We start from the raw sequence: 14,611 nt of genomic DNA on the forward strand, positions 1-14,611 counted from the left end.
CACCCACTCCCTCAGAGGTCAAGGCTCAAGGGAAGCGTTAGCATCCTATGGGAGGCTTTTCTCATGTCCACACATGAGAAGCTGGAGCTAACAGATGGGAACTCACCCACTCCCTCGGAGGTGCAAGGCTCAAGGGAAGCGTTACCATCCTATGGGAGGCTTCTCTCATGTCCCTGCATGAGAAGCTGGTGCTGACAGATGGGAACTCACCCACTCCCTCAGAGGTGCAAGGCTCAAGGGAAGCATTACCATCCTATGGGAGGCTTCTCTCATGTCCCCACATGAGAAGCTGGAGCTGACAGATGGGAGCTCACCCACTCCCTCAGAGGTGCAAGGCTCAAGGGAAGCGTTAGCATCCTATGGGAGGCTTCTCTCATGTCCCTGCATGAGAAGCTGGTGCTGACAGATGGAAACTCACCCACTCCCTTGGAGATGCAAGGCTCAAGGGAAGCGTTAGCATCCTATGGGAGGCTTTTCTCATGTCCACAGATGAGACGCTGGAGCTAACAGATGGGAACTCACCCACTCCCTCGGAGGTGCAAGGCTCAAGGGAAGCGTTACCATCCTATGGGAGGCTTCTCTCATGTCCGCACATGAGAAGCTGGAGCTGACAGGTGGGAACTCACCCACTCCCTCGGAGGTGCAAGGCTCAAGGGAAGCGTTACCATCCTATGGGAGGCTTCTCTCATGTCCACACATGAGAAGCTGGAGCTAACAGATGGGAACTCACCCACTCCCTCGGAGGTGCAAGGCTCAAGGGAAGCGTTACCATCCTATGGGAGGCTTCTCTCATGTCCCTGCATGAGAAGCTGGTGCTGACAGATGGGAACTCACCCACTCCCTCAGAGGTGCAAGGCTCAAGGGAAGCATTACCATCCTATGGGAGGCTTCTCTCATGTCCCCACATGAGAAGCTGGAGCTGACAGATGGGAGCTCACCCACTCCCTCAGAGGTGCAAGGCTCAAGGGAAGCGTTAGCATCCTATGGGAGGCTTCTCTCATGTCCCTGCATGAGAAGCTGGTGCTGACAGATGGAAACTCACCCACTCCCTTGGAGATGCAAGGCTCAAGGGAAGCGTTAGCATCCTATGGGAGGCTTTTCTCATGTCCACAGATGAGACGCTGGAGCTAACAGATGGGAACTCACCCACTCCCTCGGAGGTGCAAGGCTCAAGGGAAGCGTTACCATCCTATGGGAGGCTTCTCTCATGTCCGCACATGAGAAGCTGGAGCTGACAGGTGGGAACTCACCCACTCCCTCGGAGGTGCAAGGCTCAAGGGAAGCGTTACCATCCTATGGGAGGCTTCTCTCATGTCCACACATGAGAAGCTGGAGCTAACAGATGGGAACTCACCCACTCCCTCGGAGGTGCAAGGCTCAAGGGAAGCGTTACCATCCTATGGGAGGCTTCTCTCATGTCCGCACATGAGAAGCTGGAGCTGACAGGTGGGAACTCACCCACTCCCTCGGAGGTGCAAGGCTCAAGGGAAGCGTTACCATCCTATGGGAGGCTTCTCTCATGTCCACACATGAGAAGCTGGAGCTAACAGATGGGAACTCACCCACTCCCTCGGAGGTGCAAGGCTCAAGGGAAGCGTTACCATCCTATGGGAGGCTTCTCTCATGTCCGCACATGAGAAGCTGGAGCTGACAGGTGGGAACTCACCCACTCCCTCGGAGGTGCAAGGCTCAAGGGAAGCGTTACCATCCTATGGGAGGCTTCTCTCATGTCCGCACATGAGAAGCTGGAGCTAACAGATGGGAACTCACCCACTCCCTCGGAGGTGCAAGGCTCAAGGGAAGCGTTACCATCCTATGGGAGGCTTCTCTCATGTCCGCACATGAGAAGCTGGAGCTGACAGGTGGGAACTCACCCACTCCCTCGGAGGTGCAAGGCTCAAGGGAAGCGTTACCATCCTATGGGAGGCTTCTCTCATGTCCACACATGAGAAGCTGGAGCTAACAGATGGGAACTCACCCACTCCCTCGGAGGTGCAAGGCTCAAGGGAAGCGTTACCATCCTATGGGAGGCTTCTCTCATGTCCGCACATGAGAAGCTGGAGCTGACAGGTGGGAACTCACCCACTCCCTCGGAGGTGCAAGGCTCAAGGGAAGCGTTACCATCCTATGGGAGGCTTCTCTCATGTCCACACATGAGAAGCTGGAGCTAACAGATGGGAACTCACCCACTCCCTCGGAGGTGCAAGGCTCAAGGGAAGCGTTACCATCCTATGGGAGGCTTCTCTCATGTCCGCACATGAGAAGCTGGAGCTGACAGGTGGGAACTCACCCACTCCCTCGGAGGTGCAAGGCTCAAGGGAAGCGTTACCATCCTATGGGAGGCTTCTCTCATGTCCGCACATGAGAAGCTGGAGCTAACAGATGGGAACTCACCCACTCCCTCGGAGGTGCAAGGCTCAAGGGAAGCGTTACCATCCTATGGGAGGCTTCTCTCATGTCCGCACATGAGAAGCTGGAGCTGACAGGTGGGAACTCACCCACTCCCTCGGAGGTGCAAGGCTCAAGGGAAGCGTTACCATCCTATGGGAGGCTTCTCTCATGTCCACACATGAGAAGCTGGAGCTAACAGATGGGAACTCACCCACTCCCTCGGAGGTGCAAGGCTCAAGGGAAGCGTTACCATCCTATGGGAGGCTTCTCTCATGTCCGCACATGAGAAGCTGGAGCTGACAGGTGGGAACTCACCCACTCCCTCGGAGGTGCAAGGCTCAAGGGAAGCGTTACCATCCTATGGGAGGCTTCTCTCATGTCCGCACATGAGAAGCTGGAGCTGACAGATGGGAACTCACCCACTCCCTCGGAGGTGCAAGGCTCAAGGGAAGCGTTAGCATCCTATGGGAGGCTTCTCTCATGTCCGCACATGAGAAGCTGGAGCTAACAGATGGGAACTCACCCACTCCCTCGGAGGTGCAAGGCTCAAGGGAAGCGTTACCATCCTATGGGAGGCTTCTCTCATGTCCGCGCATGAGAAGCTGGAGCTGACAGATGGGAACTCACCCACTCCCTCGGAGGTGCAAGGCTCAAGGGAAGCGTTACCATCCTATGGGAGGCTTCTCTCATGTCCGCGCATGAGAAGCTGGAGCTGACAGATGGGAACTCACCCACTCCCTCGGAGGTGCAAGGCTCAAGGGAAGCGTTACCATCCTATGGGAGGCTTCTCTCATGTCCGCGCATGAGAAGCTGGAGCTGACAGATGGGAACTCACCCACTCCCTCGGAGGTGCAAGGCTCAAGGGAAGCGTTACCATCCTATGGGAGGCTTCTCTCATGTCCGCACATGAGAAGCTGGAGCTGACAGATGGGAACTCACCCACTCCCTCGGAGGTGCAAGGCTCAAGGGAAGCGTTAGCATCCTATGGGAGGCTTCTCTCATGTCCGCACATGAGAAGCTGGTGCTGACAGATGGGAACTCACCCACTCCCTCGGAGGTGCAAGGCTCAAGGGAAGCGTTACCATCCTATGGGAGGCTTCTCTCATGTCCACACATGAGAAGCTGGAGCTAACAGATGGGAACTCACCCACTCCCTCGGAGGTGCAAGGCTCAAGGGAAGCGTTACCATCCTATGGGAGGCTTCTCTCATGTCCCCGCATGAGAAGCTGGTGCTGACAGATGGGAACTCACCCACTCCCTCGGAGGTGCAAGGCTCAAGGGAAGCGTTACCATCCTATGGGAGGCTTCTCTCATGTCCGCACATGAGAAGCTGGAGCTAACAGATGGGAACTCACCCACTCCCTCGGAGGTGTAAGGCTCAAGGGAAGCGTTACCATCCTATGGGAGGCTTCTCTCATGTCCGCGCATGAGAAGCTGGAGCTGACAGATGGGAACTCACCCACTCCCTCGGAGGTGCAAGGCTCAAGGGAAGCGTTACCATCCTATGGGAGGCTTCTCTCATGTCCGCACATGAGAAGCTGGAGCTAACAGATGGGAGCTCACCCACTCCCTCAGAGGTCAAGGCTCAAGGGAAGCGTTAGCATCCTATGGGAGGCTTTTCTCATGTCCGCACATGAGAAGCTGGAGCTGACAGATGGGAACTCACCCACTCCCTCGGAGGTGCAAGGCTCAAGGGAAGCGTTAGCATCCTATGAGAGGCTTCTCTCATGTCCGCACATGAGAAGCTGGAGCTGACAGATGGGAACTCACCCACTCCCTCGGAGGTGCAAGGCTCAAGGGCAGCGTTACCATCCTATGGGAGGCTTCTCTCATGTCCGCACATGAGAAGCTGGAGCTGACAGATGGGAACTCACCCACTCCCTCGGAGGTGCAAGGCTCAAGGGAAGCGTTACCATCCTATGGGAGGCTTCTCTCATGTCCGCACATGAGAAGCTGGAGCTGACAGATGGGAACTCACCCACTCCCTCGGAGGTGCAAGGCTCAAGGGAAGCGTTAGCATCCTATGGGAGGCTTCTCTCATGTCCACACATGAGAAGCTGGAGCTGACAGGTGGGAACTCACCCACTCCCTCGGAGGTGCAAGGCTCAAGGGAAGCGTTACCATCCTATGGGAGGCTTCTCTCATGTCCGCACATGAGAAGCTGGAGCTAACAGATGGGAACTCACCCACTCCCTCGGAGGTGCAAGGCTCAAGGGAAGCGTTACCATCCTATGGGAGGCTTCTCTCATGTCCGCACATGAGAAGCTGGAGCTGACAGGTGGGAACTCACCCACTCCCTCGGAGGTGCAAGGCTCAAGGGAAGCGTTACCATCCTATGGGAGGCTTCTCTCATGTCCACACATGAGAAGCTGGAGCTAACAGATGGGAACTCACCCACTCCCTCGGAGGTGCAAGGCTCAAGGGAAGCGTTACCATCCTATGGGAGGCTTCTCTCATGTCCGCACATGAGAAGCTGGAGCTGACAGGTGGGAACTCACCCACTCCCTCGGAGGTGCAAGGCTCAAGGGAAGCGTTACCATCCTATGGGAGGCTTCTCTCATGTCCGCACATGAGAAGCTGGAGCTGACAGATGGGAACTCACCCACTCCCTCGGAGGTGCAAGGCTCAAGGGAAGCGTTAGCATCCTATGGGAGGCTTCTCTCATGTCCGCACATGAGAAGCTGGAGCTAACAGATGGGAACTCACCCACTCCCTCGGAGGTGCAAGGCTCAAGGGAAGCGTTACCATCCTATGGGAGGCTTCTCTCATGTCCGCGCATGAGAAGCTGGAGCTGACAGATGGGAACTCACCCACTCCCTCGGAGGTGCAAGGCTCAAGGGAAGCGTTACCATCCTATGGGAGGCTTCTCTCATGTCCGCGCATGAGAAGCTGGAGCTGACAGATGGGAACTCACCCACTCCCTCGGAGGTGCAAGGCTCAAGGGAAGCGTTACCATCCTATGGGAGGCTTCTCTCATGTCCGCGCATGAGAAGCTGGAGCTGACAGATGGGAACTCACCCACTCCCTCGGAGGTGCAAGGCTCAAGGGAAGCGTTACCATCCTATGGGAGGCTTCTCTCATGTCCGCACATGAGAAGCTGGAGCTGACAGATGGGAACTCACCCACTCCCTCGGAGGTGCAAGGCTCAAGGGAAGCGTTAGCATCCTATGGGAGGCTTCTCTCATGTCCGCACATGAGAAGCTGGTGCTGACAGATGGGAACTCACCCACTCCCTCGGAGGTGCAAGGCTCAAGGGAAGCGTTACCATCCTATGGGAGGCTTCTCTCATGTCCACACATGAGAAGCTGGAGCTAACAGATGGGAACTCACCCACTCCCTCGGAGGTGCAAGGCTCAAGGGAAGCGTTACCATCCTATGGGAGGCTTCTCTCATGTCCCCGCATGAGAAGCTGGTGCTGACAGATGGGAACTCACCCACTCCCTCGGAGGTGCAAGGCTCAAGGGAAGCGTTACCATCCTATGGGAGGCTTCTCTCATGTCCGCACATGAGAAGCTGGAGCTAACAGATGGGAACTCACCCACTCCCTCGGAGGTGTAAGGCTCAAGGGAAGCGTTACCATCCTATGGGAGGCTTCTCTCATGTCCGCGCATGAGAAGCTGGAGCTGACAGATGGGAACTCACCCACTCCCTCGGAGGTGCAAGGCTCAAGGGAAGCGTTACCATCCTATGGGAGGCTTCTCTCATGTCCGCACATGAGAAGCTGGAGCTAACAGATGGGAGCTCACCCACTCCCTCAGAGGTCAAGGCTCAAGGGAAGCGTTAGCATCCTATGGGAGGCTTTTCTCATGTCCGCACATGAGAAGCTGGAGCTGACAGATGGGAACTCACCCACTCCCTCGGAGGTGCAAGGCTCAAGGGAAGCGTTAGCATCCTATGAGAGGCTTCTCTCATGTCCGCACATGAGAAGCTGGAGCTGACAGATGGGAACTCACCCACTCCCTCGGAGGTGCAAGGCTCAAGGGAAGCGTTACCATCCTATGAGAGGCTTCTCTCATGTCCGCGCATGAGAAGCTGGAGCTGACAGATGGGAACTCACCCACTCCCTCGGAGGTGCAAGGCTCAAGGGAAGCGTTAGCATCCTATGAGAGGCTTCTCTCATGTCCGCACATGAGAAGCTGGAGCTGACAGATGGGAACTCACCCACTCCCTCGGAGGTGCAAGGCTCAAGGGAAGCGTTAGCATCCTATGAGAGGCTTCTCTCATGTCCGCACATGAGAAGCTGGAGCTGACAGATGGGAACTCACCCACTCCCTCGGAGGTGCAAGGCTCAAGGGCAGCGTTACCATCCTATGGGAGGCTTCTCTCATGTCCGCACATGAGAAGCTGGAGCTGACAGGTGGGAACTGTCAACCTTTCAGTCAGCAGACCTGCCGGCACAAGGGTTGAACCCATTGCCCTGCTGGGGACTCCACAACTAATGATGAAGCTTTGGTGGAGACCCCTTCCCTCCCCCCCTCGCCCACCCCTGATAATAATAATAACTTCCCAGGAGTGAATTTCCCTTCCTAGGGACAGATTTCTCTCTCTTCCTGTTGTCTCGGCTCCATTTTCATTTGTGAGTCCTGTGTTTGTAAGTCAGGGACTGCCCTGTACGGTGTTCCCTCACTTATCGCGGGGGTTCCGTTCCAGGACCACCCGCAATAAGTGAAAATCCGCAAAGTAGGGACGCTATAATCATTTTAATATTTATACATTATTTTATTTATTTTATATATTATTTTCTCACCCACAGCAAGTCTGTGTGAAGCAAACCTGCGAATGGGATGTTGCCCTGCATCAAGAGGAGCCTAGTGTCTAGATCTAGGGAAGTCATGCTCCCCATGCTCTATCCCACCTTGGTTAGACCACTTTACCTGGAATATTGTGTCCCATTCTGGGCACCACAATTCAAGAGAGATATTGACTCTAAGCTGGAATGTGTCCAGAGAAAGAGGGCGACTCAAATGATCAAGGGTCTGGAGAACAAGCCCTATGAGGAGCGGCTTAAGGAGCTGGGCATGTTTCGCCTGAAGAAGAGAAGGCTGAGAGGAGACATGACAGCCATGTATAAATGTGTGAGAGGAAGCCACAGGGAGGAAGGAGCAGATCAAGGGTCTGGAGAACAAGCCCTATGAGGAGCGGCTTAAGGAGCTGGGCATGTTTAGCCTGAAGAAGAGAAGGCCGAGAGGAGATATGACGAGGGCCATGTATAAATATGTGAGAGGAAGCCACAGGGAGGAAGGAGCAGATCAAGGGTCTGGAGAACAAGCCCTATGAGGAGCGGCTTAAGGAGCTGGGCATGTTTAGCCTGAAGAAGAGAAGGCTGAGAGGAGACATGATAGCCATGTATAAATATATGAGAGGAAGCCAGAGGGAGGAAGGAGCAGATCAAGGGTCTGGAGAACAAGCCCTATGAGGAGCGGCTTAAGGAGCTGGGCATGTTTAGCCTGAAGAAGAGAAGGCTGAGAGGAGATATGATGATAGCCATGTATAAATATGTGAGAGGAAGCCACAGGGAGGAAGGAGCAGATCAAGGGTCTGGAGAACAAGCCCTATGAGGAGCGGCTTAAGGAGCTGGGCATGTTTAGCCTGAAGAAGAGAAGGCTGAGAGGAGATATGATGAGGGCCATGTATAAATATGTGAGAGGAAGCCACAGGGAGGAGGAGGGAGCAAGCTTCCTTTCTGCTTCCCTGGAGACTAGGACGCAAGGGAACTATGGCTTCAAAGTACAAGAGAGGAGATTCCATCTGAACATAAGGAAGAACTTCCTGACTGTGAGAGCCGTTCAGCAGTGGAACTCTCTGCCCTGAAGTGTGGTGGAGGCTCCTTCTTTGGAGGCTTTTAAGCAGAGGCTGGATGGCCATCTGTCAGGGGTGATTTGAATGCAACATTCCTACTTCTTGGCAGAATGGGGTTGGACTGGAGGATGGCCCAGGAGGTCTCTTCCAACTCTTTGATTCTATGATTCTAGGATTCTATGAAATAGTGAGAGGACACTGTATATCAATCTGCCTCTGAACAGGTGCAGCCTTTGCTCACCTGGTGAAACCAACCTGAGCCAAACCTTGGCAGCTCCGTTCTCTCCCTTCCCTGGTCTTTCCTCCAACACCAGTGATGGTGTATTCATTGTGATTTGAAGAGCCCTGAATGAAGCCGGGAGGGAGACCAGTCGGAATAAAGTGGTGGTGTTATTTGGTCAGAGGCAGATTCACCACTTGAAGCAACTTGCGGAGATTCTTGGGAAACAGTGTATTGCACTGAGAAAAATACTAGGAGAAGTAAGTCACCCAAATTCAGGACTTCATCACATGGAAGTGTAAATTGGCACAGAAGCAGGATGGTCACCACAGTACTAGCATTGCATTGCATAGACCATATTCCTCATGTTCAGATGGAATCTCCTTTCTTGTATCATAGAATCCTAGAGTTGGGAGAGACCTGCTGGGTCATCCAGTCCAACCCCATTCTGCCAAGAAGCAGGAATAGTGCATTCAAAGAACCCCTAACAGATGGCCATCCAGCCTCTGCTTCAAAGCCTCCAAAGAAGAAGCCTCCACCACACTCCGGGGCAGAGGGTTCCACTGCTGAACAGCTCTTACTGTCAGGAAGTTATAGAATCCTAGAATCAAAGAGTTGGAAGAGACCTCGTGGGCCATCCAGTCCAACCCCATTCTGCCAAGAAGCAGGAATATTGCATTCAAAGCACCCCTGATAGATGGCCATCCAGCCTCTGCTTAAAAGCTTCCAAAGAAGGAGCCTCCACCACACTCCGGGGCAGAGAGTTCCACTGCTGAACGGCTCTCACAGTCAGGCAGTTCTTCCTCATGTTCAGGTGGAATCTCCTCTCTTGTAGTTTGAAGCCATTCCTCCATTGCGTCCTAGTCTCCAAGGAAGCAGAAAACAAGCTTGCTCCCTCCTCCTCCCTGTGGCTTCCTCTCACATATTTATACATGGCTATCATGTCTCCTCTCAGCCTTCTCTTCAGGCTAAACATGCCCAGATCCTTAAGCTGCTCCTCATGGGGCTTGTTCTCCAGACCCTTGATCATTTTAGTCACCCTCTTCCTCTGGACACATTTCAGCTTGTCAACATCTCCCTTCAATTGTGGTGCACAGAGTTGGACACTATATTCCAAGTCATAGAATCCTAGAATCCAAGAGTTGGAAGAGACCTCCTGGGCCATCATCCAGTCCAACCCCATTCTGCCAAGAAGCAGGAATATTGCATTCAAATCACCCCCGACAGATGGCCATCCAGCCTCTGTTTAAAAGCTTCCAAAGAAGGAGCCTCCACCACACTCCCTCTGGGGCAGAGAGTGTGGTCTAACCAACCCAGAGTAGAGCATGGGGAGCATGACTTCCCTAGATCTAGACACTAGACTCCTATTTATGCAGGCCAAAATCCCATTGGCTTTTGCTCATCTGGTGAAGCCAACCTGAGCCCTGCCTGACAGATGGTCCTCCGTCAAAGCCCCCCTGACAGATGGCCATCCAGCTTCTGCTTCATATCCTCCAAAGTTGGAGCCTCCACCGCATTTCGGGGCAGAGAGAGAGTTCCACTGCTGAAGAGCCCTCTCTCACAATCAGAAAGTTCTTCCTCATGTTCCGGTGGAATCTCCTTTCCATCTGAGCATGAGAATGGAGCTGAGACAACTTCCAGGTGTTTGTAACTCAAGGACTGCCTCTATATCTGTGGGGGAATCTGCCTTTGACCAGGTGCAGCCTTTGCTCACCTGGTGAAGCCAACCTGAGCCCTACCTCGGCAGCACCGCTCTCCCTTCCCTGGTTTTTCCTCCGACACCAGAGACGGTTTATTTATTGTGATTTGAAGAGCCGTGAATGAAGCAGGGAGCAGGATCAGTCGGAATAAAGTGTTGTTATTCTCACTTTCCACGAGAAGATAGTGAAGTATTTACACTTTGATGAGGATTGGAATGTGCTCCCAACAATGTCGGAGCCGCAGGAACAATCACAAAATTCTGTGTTGAAAATGAAGCCATCCTGGGACAACGTGGAGCTGGCTTTGGAGGGGAACTCAAATTCTGGAACTCAAAACCCCAAAATCCTTTAATTTGACTTGTATCTTTTGCACCTGGCCCTCGTTTGTGGGCTTCTACGTAAAAAAACACCCCAAATCAAGACACTCCCCACGCCCCCGTTGCCCCCTCAATCCCTTCTCCGCCAAGGCTGGGGATGAGCAGGGTATTTCACAACAGCTTGAAGGACGTCAACACATAAGTCCCACGGAAGTGGGGCGATCGACATATAACGCACGAAATCCCACGGAAGCGGGGTGGCTCAGGGTCCCATCAGCAAGCTCCTCCTCTGGCTGGTGAAGGACTGGCTCCGGATACGAGAGGCCACCTCCTGCGTCCGGAAGGTCAGGCCAAAGATGTCCTCGTGATAGCGGTTCTTGTCCTGAGACCAAATAAGAGGAAAGAGACGTTGCCTTGGAACTGTCTGGAAGCCCCCTCCCCAAAAGATACATGCAGAGAGTGCCACCTCTCTCCAGGAGCAGAGAGGGGGATCCATGGGGGACCACGTCAAAAGCGGACCTACCCTCAGCAAGGCCAACATGGATCTCAACCTTTTTGAGGAGCACCCCACCTTCTGCATCACCCACCACAAACCCTCGGAGCTGGACAAAGCTCATGTGGCCAGTGTCCTAACCCCCAGGTCCTGTCCCTTGCTCACCCGAAGCTCACTGATCAGGTCTCCGGCCTCGGCCAGCGCCATCTTCCCTTCCTTGGCTAGTATCTGCTGGACGGTCTGCAGGACCCCCGTCGCCATGGTGACATCTCCACAGACGTACATGTGTCCCTGGCGCCGGCACAGGGCTTCGAAGACGTAGCCGGAGAGGGACATCCTCAGTAGGTCCTGGACATAGGTCTGGAATGTATAGGGAGAGAGACCCAGCTGGAACTAGCGCATGGGACTCCTCCCATGCCTGGGACCTGGACTCCCACATGGTGACCCCTTGTCCACCGTGCATTTATTTATTTATTATTTAAACTTCTATGCCGCCACTCCCCTGGGGCTCGGAGCGGCTTACAAGAATAGCTAAGCCAATGGGATTTTGGCCTGCATCAATAGGAGCCTAGTGTCTAGATCTAAGGAAGTCATGCTCCCCATGCTCTATTCTGCTTTGGTTAGACCACTTTACCTGGAATATTGTGTCCAATTCAGGGCAGCACAATTCAAGAGAGATATTGACAAGCTGGAATGTGTCCAGAGGAGGGCGACTCAAATGATCAAGGGTCTGGAGAACAAGCCCTATGAGGAGCGGCTTAGAGAACTGGGCATGTTTAGCCTGAAGAAGAGAAGGCTGAGAGGAGATATGATAGCCGTGTATAAATATGTGAGAGGAAGCCACAGGGAGGAGGAGGGAGCAAGCTTCCTTTCTGCTTCCCTGGAGACTAGGACGCAATGGAGCAATGGCTTCAAACTACAAGAGAGGAGATTCCATCTGAACATTAGGAAGAACTTCCTGACTGTGAGAGCCGTTCAGCAGTGGAACTCTCTGCCCCGGAGGGAGTGTGGTGGAGGCTCCTTCTTTGGAAGCTTTTAAGCAGAGGCTGGATGGCCATCTGTCAGGGGTGATTTGAATGCAATATTCCTGCTTCTTGGCAGGGGGTTGGACTGGATGAAGGCCCATGAGGTCTCTTCCAACTCTTGGATTCTATGATTCTATGATTCTATGAAAGCTGGTAAGTCCCGCAAGGCACGGACTTCAGGTGGCAGAGTATTCCAGAGCGATGGTGCCACTGCTGTGAAGGCTCTGCGCCTGGTTGCTGTGAGACGCAAGGTCTTGACACTGGGAATTTCCAATAGATCTTGGTCCTCAGAACGGAGGGATCTCTCGGGTTGGGAAGGGGTGAGGCGGTCCCTCAGGTACATTGGCCCCAGACCATGCAAGGCCTTCAAGGTGAGTCCCATCCCTTTGAAAGTGATCCGGTGCTCAATGGGTAACCAATGGAGATGTAGTAAGATTGGGGTGATGTGGCATCTCATCGGAGTTCCCACAAGAAGCCGAGCAGATGCATTTTGTACCAACTTGAGCTTCCGGATCACCGACAGAGGAAGGCCAATGTAGAGGGCATTGCAGTAGTCCAGTCTTGATATGACCGTGGCCTGGATCACCGTAGCTAGGTCATCCCTGGACAGGTAAGGGGCCAGCCGTCTAGCCTGCCGCAGGTGAAAGAAGGTGGTTCTGCTCACGGCGGAGAGAGACCTGGACCTCCATCGTCCGCAGAGGGTCCAAAAGGACTCCCAGACTCTTGACCAACAATGACGGGCGTAGCTCCTTGCCATCCAGGGTAGGCAGACGGATATCCCCACTGTTCGGTTGACCCAGCCATAGGATCTCCGTCTTTGCTGGATTCACCCTCAACCTGCTGGCACGCAGCCATCCAGGAACGGCCTCAATGAGGCACTGATGTAAACAATCGGGGACAGAGTCCGGTCGGCCTTCCATCTTCAGCACCAACTGAGTGTCATCGGCGTACTGGTCACACTCAAGCCCAAAACCTCGAACCAGCTGAGCAAGTGGTCGCATAGAGATGTTAAACAAGAGAGGGGAGAGAATGGCCCCTGAGGAACCCCATGTGTCCAGAGGTGGATCCATGGATATGACCCTTCCCAAGGCTCCTCCGTGATCAGATGCTGACTGCTGTTGGGAGCCCCCAGTTCCTAAGGTCTGCCCCCTTCCCCAGACTGTCCCTACCTTGGGGTAATCTGGATCGCGGGAGAATCCCGTCAAGACCCGGCTGAGGGCCCCCTTCTGCTGGGCCTCCTGAATCTCCTCCTCGTAGATCTGGTCGTGGAGGGAGCTGCGGCACCCAAAGACCAGGGTCATCTCACTGGATGGGAGGCCTGGGGTGGGAGGAAAAGAGAGGCAGATGGTGAACAAGGACAGGGTTGCAATGGGACCCCCGTCATCGCCGCTCTCCAGTCCATGCAAGGGTTGCCATGACTCACCCTGGGTCTCAATTTCATGCATCCGCTGTTGCCAGAAGCTCCGGAAAGGGGCGATGCCGGTTCCAGGACCCACCAAGATGCAGGGGACGGAGGGGTCCTGGGGTAACTGGAAGTTGGGGGCCCTGAGAGGGACAGAGGGTAGTCATTAAGGAAGACCCACCTAGGTGGACATCAGCCACAGGGTGAGAACAGGTCAAAAGACTGCCAGGACTTCTGCAGGCAACAGTGGTTTCTTCTAGCAGACACGGGTCAACCTGGAAAGTGTTTCCTCCCTTGTCCACCATCCCATCTATCAATCACCTAGGTGGACAGCAGCCCCAGGGTGAGGACAGGTCAAAAGACCACCAGGACTTCTGCAAGCAACAGTGGCTTCTTCTAGCAGACACAGGTCAACCTGGAAAGTGTTTCCTCCCTTGTCCACCATCCCATCTATCAATCACCTAGGTGGACAGCAGCCCCAGGGTGAGGACAGGTCAAAAGACCACCAGGACTTCTGCAAGCAACAGTGGCTCCTTCTAGTAGACACGGGTCAACCTGGAAAGTGTTTCCTCCTCTGTCCATCATGAGAAACCTTTTGGTTCCCAACATCTGTAGCAGCTCCAACATGTTGACCAGATGTTCCTGCATCCCCTCAGGGTCAAAGGCCAGCCACCCCCCAATCCCAGTGAGCCCCTTACCCTCGGACAAAAGCCGGTACCATGTCTCCAGGCACACATCGGGAAAGCCACGTGGAGCAGACCCCATAGTGCAGGGGTCCCTTTCCATCTGTGGGGTGAAAGAGAGGAAGTGGAATAAGTGATCCTCTCAGTATATTGTCAAAGGCTTTCACAACCAGAATCACTGGGGTGTTGTGTGGTTTCCAAGCTTAATGGCCATGTTCTACTAGCATATTCGCCACCTCTCCACCAAAGTCAACATCGACACCGAAATACAACACTGCCTGAGCTCTGCGAGTGCAGCATTTTTCCGAATGAAGCAGAGAATGTTTGAGGACCAGGACATCTGTATGGATACCAAGGTGCTTGTCTATAAAGTTATTGTCCTCCCAACCCTGCTCTATGCCGGCGAAACGTGGACTGTGTACAGACGTCACATGCAACTCCTAGAACGATTCCATCAGCGCTGCCTCCGGAAAATCCTGCAAATCTCTTGGGAAGACAGGTGGACAAACGTCAGCGTGCTGGAAGAAGCAAAGACCACCAGCATTGAAGCGATGGTCCTCTGCCACCAATTTCGCTGGACC

General features: G+C 53.9%; 1 protein-coding gene across 1 annotated transcript in view; it reads right to left on the minus strand.

Annotated features, from left to right (window-relative positions):
• Window positions 1–10,670: 10,670 nt before the first annotated feature.
• NOS3 (nitric oxide synthase 3) overlaps window positions 10,671–14,611 on the minus strand; it is a 54,636-nt gene continuing 50,695 nt past the window's right edge. Inside the window, exons 22-26 of the mRNA XM_067470459.1 lie at window positions 14,046–14,133; window positions 13,369–13,490; window positions 13,115–13,263; window positions 11,086–11,280; window positions 10,671–10,809 (exon numbers count right to left, since the gene is read on the minus strand). Of these exons, the coding sequence (XP_067326560.1) occupies window positions 10,690–10,809; window positions 11,086–11,280; window positions 13,115–13,263; window positions 13,369–13,490; window positions 14,046–14,133 (674 nt within the window). The 3' untranslated portion in view covers window positions 10,671–10,689. The remainder of the gene's footprint in view (window positions 10,810–11,085; window positions 11,281–13,114; window positions 13,264–13,368; window positions 13,491–14,045; window positions 14,134–14,611) is intronic.

Source organism: Anolis sagrei, chromosome 6 (assembly GCF_037176765.1).
Source record: "Anolis sagrei isolate rAnoSag1 chromosome 6, rAnoSag1.mat, whole genome shotgun sequence".
NCBI classification, from domain to species: domain Eukaryota; kingdom Metazoa; phylum Chordata; class Lepidosauria; order Squamata; family Dactyloidae; genus Anolis; species Anolis sagrei.